General features: G+C 37.0%; 1 protein-coding gene across 1 annotated transcript in view; it reads right to left on the reverse strand.

Moving 5' to 3' along the window:
- Positions 1-1,120: 1,120 nt before the first annotated feature.
- The window catches only part of LOC140236209 (CD81 protein-like), a 54,617-nt gene continuing 39,255 nt past the window's right edge, over positions 1,121-16,482 (reverse strand). Inside the window, exons 2-6 of the mRNA XM_072316176.1 lie at positions 7,037-7,234; positions 5,864-6,037; positions 3,844-3,966; positions 3,088-3,171; positions 1,121-1,207 (exon numbers count right to left, since the gene is read on the reverse strand). Of these exons, the coding sequence (XP_072172277.1) occupies positions 1,121-1,207; positions 3,088-3,171; positions 3,844-3,966; positions 5,864-6,037; positions 7,037-7,234 (666 nt within the window). The remainder of the gene's footprint in view (positions 1,208-3,087; positions 3,172-3,843; positions 3,967-5,863; positions 6,038-7,036; positions 7,235-16,482) is intronic.

Below are 16,482 nucleotides of genomic sequence, written 5' to 3' on the forward strand. Positions count from 1 at the left end.
AGGTTTTCACGCAATATTCCCGAATTGAAAGGTGATTTATATAGCAACCTAATTTTCTTTGACACTGATCAATCGATGACTTTTTCGTTTGGTTCGTCTAGTCGAGATAAATCTCTTCGAGTGAAAGACCAACATTTTCAAACACACGATGGCATATTGCTTTACGTCCCTAAAAGTGGAAAGTACAGTCAGTTGGTTTTAAGGCGACTGAGAATGATGTGATGACTGTAAAAGCAGAGAAAGAAGACGCTAAAATTGGATTGTGCACTTTGGACTCAAAATATCAGCTTGAATTTGAAAAACATTGAAGTATAGCCATTACAATATACGGATTCAATGTAGTCTGTATGAATGTCATGATTATGTTTAGCATGAATATACAATATTCAGTTCTTCGAGCTGCCCGAGCCACTTTCATAACAGAATTTATGATTATGTGTCCAACATAGTCAGATAGTTTTTATATTCGACAATCTGACATTGCATTGTCATGTTTTACGTATCATAACAAATAGACAATCTGCGTGAGTCCAAAATGACTCGTACAAACTCACAATAGGACCCACTGGACCAGCAGGCGTACATTGTGAACAACCGACACCGTGACGGTCGTTCTGCGTCGGAGTGACCAAACTAAACGCCTCAAAACTACAGAGGGCGTTTTCTTTAGACACCTGCAGCTGCAGCTGTCTGAGTTCCGCTCGACTGACAGGAAAAAAAAAATGTTTGCTATTATAGGAATTGAATGTGATACTGACTATTCCAAAATGAATGTAAAGATCAGCAAGGGGTATGTCATGACTGTAAACATAAACACTAAAATCACGAATGCTGTAATGGTAGTCATTCAACGAGTTCTATAGGTTTCTTTTACAACCTGATTGGCACTTACGCTTAATCTCAACGCAACGTTCTAAAAGTGCCATTCGTGTAAATCGTTATACAGCTAGAAGTCACAATTGCATTTTCTTCCACAAAGTAATGCAATATTCCTCGACATACAGAGAAATACAAACATAACGTTCTGATAGATGAATGATACAGTTCGACTGCACAGCTGTGAAACCTTAGTTCAATGATGACAATTCGCTATAAACAGATAAAATACATTTGACATCTATCAGGCGTTGTAAGGTTTCTCGTCATCATCATCAATGTCTCGTCGTATTGCCCGACATAGCAAGACGGTGAGAATCATGGCCAATACCTGCAGGTCAAACAAGACACACAAGAGCACACACTTACAAAGTAACATTAGGCCAAAAAAAAAAAAATTGTTGCATTGGCGTAACATGAGATTTTCAAATAGGGTCGGTCGGGCGGATGTTTTTTTTTTTTTTTTTTTTTTTTCTACCTGCATTTTACGTGTAAAACTCGTGCTCAGCTCAGTAAACAGTTACAACTGCTGAACCGAATGTGCTGTGTTCATCTATTCTACAAATCATTTATGAGGCTGATATTACTGGAATTATACCCCTTCACAGAATTTAAAGATGTTGAAATCCCTATCCTGAATGTTTTCACTTCATATTTTACTATTTTGACTTAGATAAGATAGATGCAAATTGACCCATATGTACGATCTTTTCATCGCACACGGCGATCTCTATTACAGTCCCACATATACAGATTCGTGTAAGTTCTATACACAAGAAACCTATGGCAAAACTGTGCACAATACATCGCAGTCTGAATGCTAGATCTCTCCTTCGTACATCCGATATCCCCAGAGCCGTTTCCACTTCCGGGTTTGTGCGATCGCGATCGCAATCAACAAGATATTTGATATCGATAGCAAAAAAAAATAATAAAAAAACATGGGGTCGGCGGAATTTTTAGGGTCGGGCGGGTTACGCCAATGCAACAATTTTTTTTTTTTTTTTGGCCTTATGTTGGATCTGGTGAGCGTCATTTTCACATCATTACAATGCATTGGTAGTAAAATTTCGATCACGACATCAATGAACTTTGCTTTACTAATGAAAGTGAGAATGTCAGTGAGACATAACCTCACACCGTACAAAGGGAATTAGGGAGTTCACGGTTGCGATTTGCGCATGTGCAAAATAAAGGTCAAATGAGAATGTTTGTGTATTTGCCATTGACTTTCAAACGAAAAGAATCCTCAGGCAAATGAGGACTTGGGATGTTAAGTTGTGTGTTTCACCTTGTTAGAACGCACAGGTGAAAGTGATTCATCAATAATGTTTAACAAAAGCTGCACACGCATTTCATTGACATTGATTACAAAGGTGGCATGCTTGAACAAAAAATGCTCTGTCACAGGTTCTTTCCATGTTATTTGAAAGTCTGTGGTGTAGGGGTCAAATGAGACATGCGCTAACCATGAACTCCCTTATGCTCCCAAACAAGCACGATGCCTTCAACAAAAGAGCGTCCGATACTGAGTTGATAAGCGGCACATTACGGTTGTTTTATTCATGGTTTATCCTAATACCACAATAATTGACGATTTTTTTTTTCCATTGGATTGAATCATTTTGAATCTATTTTGCATGACTACTACAAGGAATTAGTAAGGAGTATTTGTATGGAAGCAATCACGTGACCAACTGCTTTAAGTCCCCTTCAAACAACTATGCAATGAGGCTAAAAATAATATTTTGTCTATTTATGGGGGCACAGCGATATCGCTGCAGCTACGGGACTCGAACCAGCAATCTGGTAATTGGGAGTCCGTGGTTCAACATGAGCTAGAACAGCTCCTTCTTAAAACTATACAATGAACGTGAAATTTACAGAATGTCTTTGCAGTAGTTTATACTTCATGTCATTCTCTGAAAGCTGTTACAGTCAGTAAGATGATTATCGTTGTCATGAATCTCTTTATCAAATCTTAATATGTGTCGCCATGTCGCTGAGAATTCCAACGATTGAATTACGAATCCATTTCATCATTCTCGATTTTGCTGCTCTCAACTGAAAAGAAAAATGCTTGTAGCAGACAATAATATACCCTTGGGAAAATTCCCAATGAAAAAGGAGTTAGATATTGCCTTTAGGCATATTCGAATGTAATGAGGACTCTTTTTATACGTTATCATACCAAAAGGCAAATCTCCTTACCTCTACAAGTGCAACTGTGGTAACTGCTACTCCGACTATATACAGATTTTGCTGAAGTAGTCCGATAATCTTCGGTTTACATCCCTGTTGAAAGAAAGACAGGTAAAAAACGGTGCCAAAGGAAAGAGAAATCGTAAGGCGAAGAAAGAAAAATGAGATAAAGGACCCCAAGCAGTCAATAAGTGATCCAATATGTGCTCATATTTGCACGTGTTTGCATGGGTTTATTGTATAATGAATTAGATTAAAAAACAAGCCATAATAAGGGGAGGACATTATACAAATGCAGAAAGATTTACATAATTATTCCCCTGGAAGAACACAGTGTCTCATACACAATGTGTCCACAATGAGTTCGCACAGTTGATTACTCAGTATTTTAAAACACTCGAATTTAACAGAGTGAAGAGATTCGCACTGTGGGACACTGTGTTCTATCCAGCAGGGATATTTCTCTCGTGGCATTGTAATAATTATTACTTTTTTTTTCTCATGATAGTTAAAAATCATTCCATTAACAACCAGAACGAATCACACACTTCCCCCTCCCCCCGTCATATTAACTCCCACCCCCGATTCGACCATCCTGTCATTGTTATTTTCATGCATCCCTCTTAAAGTTGCGAAACGTATCAGCATTGTGAATATTCATGAGCAGTGGCAGTGACGTATGCATAATTATAGGCATACCATTATTGAGAGATTTGTAGACAGAACATGATGTAGAAGCCAAGGGACAATGATAAACACACTCACCACTTCGTATGATTCGTACTCTCCAACGTCCTCGCATTCCGTACAGTTTGAGGAACAGGAATCGGGGATCATCTGGCCGGAATCCGTCCAGTCATTCGGACCGTTAGCCCCGCAGCATTTGAACTGGAGGAATGAATATTCGGACAGAGTTGATTAAGAACGCTTACTTTAAAGAGTTTATGAACATCACCTTACATGAGTAATATATTTTATATCGCTTTGATATGCTTAATCATTTATAAATCAAGGATGACGTACAATATGAATTTAACGATTTTATGATTTTATGAACACACAAACGAAGAGACACAAATGAATAAGGTGTTTACTTGGGTCGCTTCCATCTTGGCTTTGTTCCACATTAATGTCCTCTTAACTAGTATTCTGAAAGACAAACCATCATCTCATGAATATCATACTGGCTTTACTTTTCTTTTCTTCTGTTTTTTTCTTCTTTTTTTTTAGAATGAGAACCTTGCTAAATCAATTCAATTCAAATTCACTTTCTCTTCTGAGAGAGAATAATGTGTTTCATTGTCACATGATCTCTGCTCGATAACAATAGATTGCTTTGATCTATATTTGATCTTAGTCCCCTTTCATCTTTGAATGGCTGTATGGGCAACGGGTATTGATAACATCTGTGCATGTATCCATACTAGAGGGAGGCTCATCAAATGGTTAAAAAAATACATAAGGTTATAATTCCTTCCTTGTTACTTCGGGGTTATGGGGAAAAGGGAAAGACATTGGCATATCGACAACGAACACAGGGCAGTGTCGAAAAGCAGATAACATTGTAGACGATATTCACAGGAGATCGTGAAGATATCCACTGCCCCCATCCTCAAACAAGACGTTTTACAGTCAGACACTTATGGTTTCCCGCCCATCAAACAGCCCATAAATTGTCGTATGCCAGAGACGTTATGTGTACAACACCATGAGATTTTGTGTGCCAATGTGGACTCAGGGCACACAAAGGGTCATTATCACACCTCCCCACCATACTAAATTTGAAGGAAAGAATCTAAATTTTGACCATTCCCAGCTCTTGTTTCAAAAGGAGTTTCCTATTTTTCTGGATAATTTTACCTATCCTGGATTATGGGAACTGCTCTTTCTCTCCTACTTTTGAGCCAAACCATCCCTATTTTCTTCATTCAGAAAGGTTGGGAGGTCTGTTACTATGCGTAGTTATTACAACTATACAGTTGTGATATAACATTGTCATAATCATAAACCATTATTACTCGCCATTGTTATTTTTCTTTGGGGATTCCCCACCTTTTATAGCTTCCTGCCCATCAAACATCACATACACTTTCCTGTGCCAATGACTTTCTGTGTACAACACTATGAGGTTTTGTGTGCTAATATGCACTCAGGGCTCTCAAAAGGTTAAAATGCATGGCTAATAACGATTACAGGGCCCTATCATGCCTATGGAAGAGCAGGGCTCACACTAATAAGAGGCTACAGGCATATAGTGCAATTTTATAGGGTGTGTACAGTTCTGGTCGAGGTGAGGATTTAGCTTTTAACGTTTTGCGAGATATTCAGAAACCACTCTATGAGATGTCAAAGAACATGCAATTCCAAGTGATATCAAAAGTTTATTTGATGAAAATCGGTTTTGTAATGGCTTAGATATCCAAAAACAAGGTGAAACAAAGAGATCCTAGTAAAAGGCGTGACCTGTCGCCTTTTATTATTATCATTTTGGGGGGGGATATCTCAGCCATTTCAAAACCAATTTTCATCAAATAAACGTTGAATCTTTCTTAAGTTAAAATTACATGCTCTTTCATATTTCATTAGAGGTTTCTCATTATCTCACTTAGGAATGTTTAAAACATGAATCCCCACCTCAACCAGTACTGTACAGTCCTTTTTTAAGCTGTTATCCCCATTATAATCATAAACCATTACTACTCACTATGGTTACTTCCCTTTTACTTCTCTTTGGGGATTCCCCCACCTTTCCTGTCGTTGGCCTTGATCATGATAAAGTACTTACCCTTCGCTGAGTGATGTCGACCATGAGCTGTATCGACACGTCACCGACGTATTTTTCCTCCACCATGGACACGAAGTAGTCGCCGACTTCGTTGCCGATCTCCTCCTTCTCCAGGTAGACCCAGATGCCGACACCGATCTCGGCGCAGAATATCGCGAACACGATGACGAAATACTGACGGAGAAAAATCGTAAGACAGTAGGAAAATGAATACAGCTTTTGCATACTGCACCAAAATATTTGCTCTTTCTTTTTGCGTTGATTCTTGCTCATAAGGCAAGCGACACTCATAGTGTCGGAGTACCACAGTATTTTTATGATACAATGTTTGTATTTCATACGCATAGTAAACGTGCTTGAAACAGTGTCATGTTTACATTATGGTAACTAATAATTAAACAGCGCAATTAGAATGATAAGTGAGATTTTTCATGTTTTATTGATTGTTTGTAAATTAGTTTTGCTTGCGTCTTTTCCTTTCTAATTTGCAGCATCACAAATGACTTTAAAAGAGTTACCTTGTTTTTAGGTAATACTTAAACACTACGAAACACACATTATACTTTGGATTACATCCATAATTAGTCTAAACTGATTTATGTCTAATAACAGTAGTAATGGTGATAATGACAGTGATGATGATAGTTATTATTGATAGTATACAAATAATGATTCAATTTGCAACAGAGCTTATATTCATATAGATGAAATTTACAATAACAGTGAAACAGTTAATATAAAAATTGATATTGATTAAAATGGTAATAACTTAAGGTAGTTTCAAAGAAACCAAATCAATTGAAATCGTATTTTCCATTACAATTATGAATAGAAACAATGCACACAAAATTATTACAATTTTCTTTAGGTCCTAAATTTCCATTGCTATAAACAGTGCTATTATTTTTGCCATATTAATTATCAGCAGCAGCACCACCACCACCGTCCTCATAACCATCATCACCATCATCACCATCGAATATCACCATGGATTATCGTCATCACCATTACCATCTCCATCATCACCATCATAACCTATCATCATCATAATCATCATCATCCCCATCATAATCATAATCAGCATCATTACCATCATCATCACCATCTCCGTCATCATCATCATTATCATCATCATCTTCATCATCATTATCGACACTCGTTTGATCGCCTTACCGTAGAAAGCTGGCAGATGCTCTCCCGAATGGCGCCGCAGCAGCCGAAGAAACCCACCACCATGATGGCGCCCCCAGCGGCCATGAGTACGTAGGTGCCGCCGTAGATGCTAATGCCGCTGTCGTCTGGGAGCTGTTTGAGCGAGTTTTCGTCGAAGCGCACCCAGATGGCGAAGCCGAGAATCGTGCCTCCTGCGCACTGAAGGGGGTGGGGGTGGGGGTATAGCAAAAAAAGAAAGCAGAGATAGTAACTAGCTTTCAGTTTTCTTCACTTTTCCGAGACACTTCATTACAAGCGGTATTCGTAAAGAGCAAGATCGAAAATAAGTTAGTACAGAGTTTAATGGAAGAAAAATACAAAGAGACGGATAGAAGACATTGATGATGAGTTTGATCATGAAAAGGGAGAAAAGGGAAATGAAGGAAGGAAACAAAATACTATAAAGATGTCGTAATGATAAAAAGTGTCACTTCTTGATGAGAACGAAATTAAGCATTCTGGGGAAAAAAACGGAAACAAGAGGAAACATTTTTGGCCATTAGCGGGTTAAGTGAACGGCGATGGTGCGACGGAGAAGAATAGGAAGAAAATGAAGAAGAAAAAGGAGAAAACGGAAAGTAACAGGACAGGAGAAAGGTCCATAAACTTTGCAATAATTTATCTTTCTTGCACAAAATCTACTAATGAAATGATAAAAAGTAAGCCTGCTTACAAGCACAATCTCCATGTAAAAAAAAAAAAAAAAAAGTTTTATCTGCTACAGGTGTGCAGATTACGCTAAGAGTAAACATAGCATGCTTTGATTGGGTAAAATATAATGAAGATGTAAATTGCAAAGCATTTATCAGCTTTGATTACTCAAACAGAAGGTAATGAAAAAAAATGCTTTATGTTAAAACAAACACAAACCGCTTTTTTATTAAGTTATATGTGATTCACATTACAAAACTGTCAATTATATTCTTATGCATTCACGATTTTGAGGACGGTGTATACGTGTAAATTATCCTTCTTTAATATGATTATTATGGGCGTATATACAATCCATGTAAAAAAAAAAAAAAAAAATGTGTGCGTGTGTATGTTTTGTGCGCTAGTGCGTGTGTGCGTGTGTGTATGCCTGTTCTTTGCTCAGGAGGGTTTACCTTTTGACCTATGAGTGCAATAGCAGACTTTGCCTCGAGCCATAATAGCCCTGTCCGTTCCCATTTCGGCGCGAGGAATTTGTATGTGGTCTAATATTGGAGACAGGCGATACTTGGCCCGTGTAAAGATAAAGCGGCAATGAAACGGAAACCCCGCCAGCGATACCGGTTACCGATCACATGACCTAATTCTGAACTGACAGACAATGTCATTCATTTACTGAGGGCGTATTTCGTGTCACGTGGGACTAATAGAACCCAGGTTTACGTCTGCATGTCACTGAGAGTTGGTTATAACTGTGAACCGTATTTATACCCGTTTTTTAAGAGTACTTAGTACAGGATTTAAACAAAGTTGGCGTTATTTCTTTGAGCGCTACTCGAAGGACGCACCCTCAGTAGTTGCTGTATTTGCTTTATAACATAAATATCTCTAATGGTAACTTGTTTAATTCATAAACCTCTTCTCTTTATTCTCTTTTTCATTATAAAGGGGAAGTAGGACAAGGTTATCTTAAGGGGTATGATACTGAGCGGCGAATATTTGCCGACGTACAGCGAATTTCAGAAATTTTGGGTTGTGTCAATATTCGTATAAACAGTTGCAATCAAATAATTCGCAACCTGTCTGCGACAATGAAAACCGTTTATTAACGTACGTCGCACTGACAGTGTGCCACAATCATCTTGGCATAAAAAGAGTTTTTAAGCAACTCAATGAGCGATGAATGGTTGCGAACGTAGTGAATTTGGGGTTTCGTCGGGAGTCGCAAACAGTAACTGTTGCAGGCAAGTTTGCAGCCAGCTTGTGTTGTCGCCAACAGTTTTCCTTTTCACAAAGAAATGTTGACCATGTTCGAAATTTCTTTACGTATCCATCTTCATGCAAACAGGGATTCGAATAACATGGCCACGTAAATAAGCATTCACCGCTCAATGAGAGGTAAGCACTATTTGGGCACCCGTCCCGCTTCATCAAGAATATTCATCATCTACATGGTTGTATCCGTAAAATCATGGAAATACATGATTTTTACATTTCCCGGCAGCGTTTTTACATTTCCCGGCAAAATTGAACATTTTTCCATCTCCCGGCAAGACGTTTTAACATTCCCCGTTGATGCAATTTTTCGAGATCTTTATATTTCCCGGCGATACGTTTTTACATTTTAAGGCACGTATCCAGCGTTCTGCCATTTACTGGGTAGTACAGTATCTTACTGCCTGATGAATATTCATGATGAAGCGGGACGGGTGCCCAAATAGTGCTTACCTCAATGAGACCCCGCTCCTTTAATGTCCTTGTGCCATAGGGGGGGGGGGGGGGGGGGCTTAGCCCCACCGTTGGTACAGGACTTTCCTTAGCCCACTTTCTGTTTACACTTGTTTTTGCGAAAGTGGGCTAGCCCCACCGATAATCCCGTACTATCTGGCCCTGCAAAACAGCAGGGTTAGCACCGAAATTGCGGTGCTAACCCCGCAATTACGGTGCCAAGCAAGCGAGTGTAAACAGAACGAAAAAATAATCCGGGGCTAAGCGACGGAGACGAAGTCCGACCCCCTACTGACCAATCAGAAACGAGGTAATCAAGTGCTGCCGGTGCGTGCGTGCACTTGTAGATTACAGTGCAAGCGTAATCATGAATATTCATGTAGGTTGGAAAGCACGGGGCTAAGAAATACGAGTGTAAAAAGGTCAGTTTTCTCCTTAGCCCAAGACAAGAGCTTAGTACGGAATTTATTGGCGAGTGTAAAAAGCTGAAGAAATTGGTACGGGACTAACGACAGTCCTGGGTCAGAGAAAGTAGGGGTTCAAAAACACACTTATAGGGCTATTTATACACCTGGGTCGAGAGGGACATTGTGGGTAAAAACATCTTGTCCAAGAACGTAAGCGCTGAGCCGGACTCGAACTTGGGTCCTCCGATTGGGAGTCGGGAGTTTTATCCACTATGCCACAGTGCCCCCGATGTGTATGTTTGTTAGTTTGTTTGTTTGTTTGTTTTTGGCGTGATTATATGATAATGTATACATCCAATTATGTATGTGTGCGTGTGTGTATGTATGATTATGTTTGTCTCTGTGTAGGAGTTACGTCTCTCTATATTAGTGTATGCGTGTGTATTTAAGTGTGTGGGTGTGTGAATTTGCGTGTGTATAATATAAATGCATGTATTTCTATGTATATTATATGTAAGTGTGTATATACAATAATGGACGTATACGTTCATGATTTAATTGAAACTGTCCGATAGGTCTCACACATCTTTCATCTGCCTATATTATCTATTAACTATCTGTATTACGGTTCCCTCTCCTACACAACTTGAGTGCGCGACTCCGGGTCATGCAGAGGCTATAATAACTGGGCTAAAACCATTACGCTGATCAACGTGATCAACCGTGCTATAATTCGTGTGCCTAATGGGATGATCCGATTTATGTTGAAAGCTCTCTCCCCCTCCCCCTCTATCTATCTTTCTTTCTTTCTTTCTTTCTTGATTTTCCTCTACTCCTTCCTTCACTTCATCCTCCAACACCTTCGTTCTCCATCTTCTCTTCTTCTTCTAGATAATATTATTCTTTTTTTTCCTTCTTCTTCTTCTTCCTCCTATTCTTGTTCTTCTTAGTTGTTCTTTTTATCATTATAGCTGTCATTATCATTGTTTTTATGAGTATTATTACTATCACTGTCATTATTATTATTAGTAGTAGTAGTAGTAGTAGTAGTAGTAGTAATAGTAGTAGTATAAGTATCATTATTCTTATCATCGTTATCATTATCATTACCATTACCACTATCATCATCATTATCATTATCATTATCATTGTTATCATTTATCATCATCATCAACACATAAGCAAAATTGATTTAATGAGTGTTTTCTTCATCTTTAATAGCATCTTATATTATGTTACTTCTTAAACCTTTTTCTCTATAGCATCTCGTCTTTTTCACACTGGCTGAGGGGGCCACACCTGAATTGGAACTCATAGGCGTTAAAAAGGATTAGTCAACGCATCATCATGCATCCATGCAGTCTTGTTCCTGAGGAAAAAAAAAAAACACAAAAAAACAGGATAAACGTGGCCATTCCTCCAAACCTGTGTTTCGCGCTGTACACTGGAGCAAGCTTACCCCATACTCATCCAGTTTGAGGGGGCAAGGACTAGCATGCTGGGTGCCTTCCAAAATAGCGTGCATATGTTTCTTTATTAGTGTATTCCACGTTTAGTCGAGGTTAATCCCTTGTGGGCTAATGGACTAATGCAACTGTTTACGCTTATACAGTCTGTTACAGGTGACACTTTCACAGGAATCCGCTATCTCTTTTTACCTTCCTCCCCCACCCCTTCCCTCCCTCTTTCTCTCTCTTTCCCTCTCTCTCTCTCTCCTTTCTCTCTCTCTCTCTCTCTCTCTCTATCTATCTATCTATCTATTTACCTATCTATTTATCTCTTTTCCATCTCTGCGTACACAAACGCACTTGCGTGAACACAACAAGAACAACGCTAAAAGGAGCTTCATAATTCAATCAGCCCTATGCTTCAAAGTGGTGTATAAAATGAGTTTCAGGGCAGAAACACACACACACACACACACACACACATCACACATACATACATGCACACACACACATACACACACACACACACACACACACACACACACGCCGTCAAATGCCACTGACAGTAAGCGACGATCTCGAGACACAGACACACACAGTTATGTCCATAAAGTTTCGGAGTAAGTAGCTACTATGAGTTCTACTATGTAAACTTTAGTAGAAAAGATCCACGGCCACACATAAACGAATCAAACTAATCACTAGGTTTAGGTCAATAGGATTGCTCAGTGAAAATTAAATTTCATCCTCCAGGTCAGGTCATAGTGTGCTATGCACAGGTACCTCGAGGTCAGGTCATAGTGTGCTATACACGGGTATCTACATAGTTCTTCTTATTTTGCTCACAATTCACACGACATAATTATATTCACATCTTCGAAAGATAGCATGTAGCGCACTACAGGTAGGGAGCCTTGATTAAAGCTACAGATTATGATCACTGAAAAAGTTTTCAACGTGGTTACTTTACTTTAAAATATCTAAGAATATTCTTTACGAAATCAAGACTCTGAGTCTTTACCGAAATGGAAATTTATGCAACCCAGATTGTTAAACAGGGGCATGTAGAGAGTGGGGGATATTTTTCGTTCTCAGTTTGAGAAATAAACATAGATAAATAAGCACATAGATAGATTATATAAAGGCATTCATGCATACATACATACACACATACATGCATACATACCATACATACATACGTACAATAAACACACATAACACATTGATGTATCGGTACAAGAATAGAAAACAAAATGCATCATGTTCATAGGCTGAAGTAAAAGTATAGAAACGCGTAGACAGACAAAATAATCAAAGACGAAATGAATAAATTAGGAATGCATATAAATATGAAAGGATTTATGTATATATATATATATATATATATATATATATATATATATATATATACATACAGTGTATATATTAAATTATGTGGCAAAACGATGCCATTTAAAAAAAAACAGAATCGTTATAATTTGGTACGATGTTCCTTGGGGAGTCCCTTTAGCGTTCCCTATAGGGCATTAAAATAACGATCACTATCATTCCTTCAATATGATGGCGCTTTTGTTCCCCTTTGCTCAACGCGGCTGCTGCCTAACGACAAAAGAAAGCAAAACAATGGTCGATTTTGGGAATGTACGTGAGTTTGAACAATTTGTGCCGAGGAGCTTAGAATGTGCAGGAAATCAACAGAAGATGCAACCGCGACGGGACGGGGCTGGAGATAAATAATAATTCACATCAATTCCCCGCCGCCTGTCGCTCGATCTGTCCATGAGAAGATAAACACAAGTGGCCGTCATTATTGGGAGTCGGCGGGACGTCCGTTTCCATGGCCGATCAATGTAGATTCGCACACGCAGCGATACGGGCGATTAAGGGGCCGCTGACATTTTAATTTTTTTTTTCCCCTTTATGGCAAAGACGTTTGGGGAAAAGGATCGTTAATAATCGCGAGGAGAATTAGAATGTAAGAGATAAAGAGAGGTGGGGGAGAAACGGTCTATCATTCTCGAGTACATTATAGATCTTCGAAAAACTTTTTCTGATAGTGAACTGGTTCGCTGGTCTATATCTATTTGCATCACGACTACACTATAACAGCTGAACAACGGGAGCATCACCAATGTCATATGCGGCTATATAACCGTATCATTTATTATATAGCCATCATCTATCTATAGGAGATCTATTCAGTAAAATCTTCACGCATTCAATTATAATGCGTTTATATTTCACTGAATAGATCCCTCAAATATATGACATGTTATCTCTCTCTCCCATTCCCCTCTTGTCTCTCTCTCTCTCTCTCTCTCTCTCTATATATATATTTGTTTGTTTGTTTGCTTTTATTTCTGCATTCAATCAGATGCAATTTGAATGCAAACTTCAAAAAGTACAAAGACAAAGAATAACAAGTGCAGTGAAATAAATCGATAACAGTACATAAATAGATTCACATAGGTGATTGCATTGAGCAATGTAGATACACAGTAACATAAAATAAAATATACAGTATTTTTCAATAAACAACAGAGATAATTGAATGCAGGAGACCACCATCATAAGCGATTAAGCTTGAAATGGATGGAGGCCTCATAAAATGACTATCCAACGACATAACTCTCTTGGAGGAAGGTGATCAGGTGAGTGCTGTGCAGTTGCAGGTGAGAGTGCAAGATGCAGTTGAAGGAAGAAAATAGAGATTGACAATAAGATGTCAATCTATACTATAAATATTTGTTAGCTCAATTGGTTTGGAGAATATAATTGTATCAAATATCGTTTAAGTGAAGCTTTCAAAGAATAAATACTTGAACAAGACTTTATATTATCCGGGAGATTATTCCAAATATCCGGACCCGAATGTCTTATAGATTTATGTGTCACTAATAATTTGGGATTCAAAAGGTGGAAATTTCTACATATACGAGTAGGGTACGAATGGACAGAAGTATTGAACCTAAACATGTTATCAAACGATGATGGAAGTTGATGATGTATATATTTGAACATAATTACTGCTACTTGAATAATATTCAAATCAAAAACCTTCAATGTTTTAAGCTCATGAAATAAAGAATCAGTATGAGCCAGAAAATGCGATCCTGTACAAATACGTGTAACTTTCTTTTGTAATTTAAATATAGAATTTATTTTGGTAGAGCCGCAAGTACCCCATACAACATTGCAATAACTTATATATGGAAGAATTAAGGAATTATATAATAGAAATAAAGTTGAACGAGGAAGAAAGAACTTCAGCTTGGAAATTATCCCTATATTTCTAGAAATACACGTTGTAACATGATGTAAATGCTCATTCCAAGTCAAACTTTCATCTATATATACTCCTAAAAATTTTGAATTCATTTTCTTTTCTAATGGGATATCATCAATATTAATATGTATCAACGTATCTTCATTGTGAGAATGAAGTTTGAAATGAATAAAATGAGTCTTTTTTATATTCAAAGAAAGTTTATTAGACTTAAACCAATTTGATACTTTACTAATTTCAATATTTAAAGTGTCATTTAAAATCTTAAGATCTTTATGGGAATAAAATATATTCGTATCATCAGCAAATAGAACAAACGAGAGAAGAGAGGATGTATTTATGATATCATTAACATAAAGAAGGAATAATAATGGGCCTAAAATTGAGCCTTGAGGAACACCACATTTTATTAAAAGGGGGTCAGATTCACAACCATTAAAAATAACATATTGTCTTCTATTAGTTAGATAATCTTTAAGCCATAAAAGTGCTTGTCCTCGAATACCATAATGACTAAGTTTGGTGAGTAAAATAGAATGATCAAGAGTATCGAATGCTTTACTCAAATCACAAAATATACCTGCAACATGTTCTTTGTTTGCAAAAGCACTCGTAATTTTGTCATAAATTTGTATTAGTGCTAAATCAGTTGAATAATTTTTTCTGAAACCATATTGATTGGGAATAAGTAAATCATACTTATTAATAAATTTAAGAAGTCTATTATAAACAATTTTTTCTAAGATTTTGGATATACTAGGCAATAAAGAAATAGGACGATAATTGCTAATTTCATGAGGATCATCTTTTTTATGTACAGGATTAACTTTCGCTATTTTCAGCAGATCAGGGAAAATACCTTGTGATAAAGAAAGATTAAATATATAACTTAACGGTTCTGCGAGTGGATAAACTATTTCTTTCAATAACATCATACTTATTTTATCAGAACCACAAGATTTAGAGCTATTTAAAGATTTAGTGATACTAATGATTTCACTGGGACTTGTTGGATTAAAATAAATAGACTCTTGATTTTGGTCAAAAAGATAATCTGTAAATTGAGCAGAAGTATTGCTAATTTTAGTAGCAAGTTCCGGACCGATATTAACGAAAAATGAGTTAAATGAATTAGCATACATATTGGGATCATTTATTTTAATACCGTTTAATGTGATATCATCCGTTGGCGGAGAATCAGGCTTCTTACCTAGGACCTCTTTAATAATTTTCCATGTTGCATTAATATTTGAAGAAACCTTTTTCATTCTATCAGAAAAATATAATCTGCGGGATAAACGAATCAATTTTGTCAATTTATTTCGATAAACTTTATACATATTCAAATTAAATTCAGTTGGGTTACGAATATGTAACTTATACAAAAAATTACGAGTGTTTATGGATTTCAAGATACCTTTTGTAATCCAAGGATTTCTTGGTTTATTTCGGTTACTTTTTATTCTGCATAAAGGAATATTATTTTCATAATAATATAATAATTTATCATTAAAACATTTATATGCCAAATTAACATTGTTAATACTATAAATATCTGTCCATTCCTCTAAAAATAAATTCTGTTTCAAAAATTCCACATTACGTTTTGACTCTTTATAATACCATATTTTATCATGTAATTTATTACGACCCACTTTACATTCACAAATTGAAAATATTGGTAAATGATCAGAAACTTCAGAACATAATATACCCCCCATAATTGTATTATTATACACATTCGAAAATATATTATCAATCTGAGTTGATGAGTGTGGATTTATCCTGGTGGGTTTATTGATAATCGACATAAAACCATATGAATACATTAAATGCATAAAATTAAGAGAATTATTGTTATCGGATGTGGGGGAAAAGTTAATGTTG

Source organism: Diadema setosum, chromosome 12, assembly GCF_964275005.1.
Source record: "Diadema setosum chromosome 12, eeDiaSeto1, whole genome shotgun sequence".
Classification (NCBI taxonomy): Eukaryota; Metazoa; Echinodermata; class Echinoidea; order Diadematoida; family Diadematidae; genus Diadema; species Diadema setosum.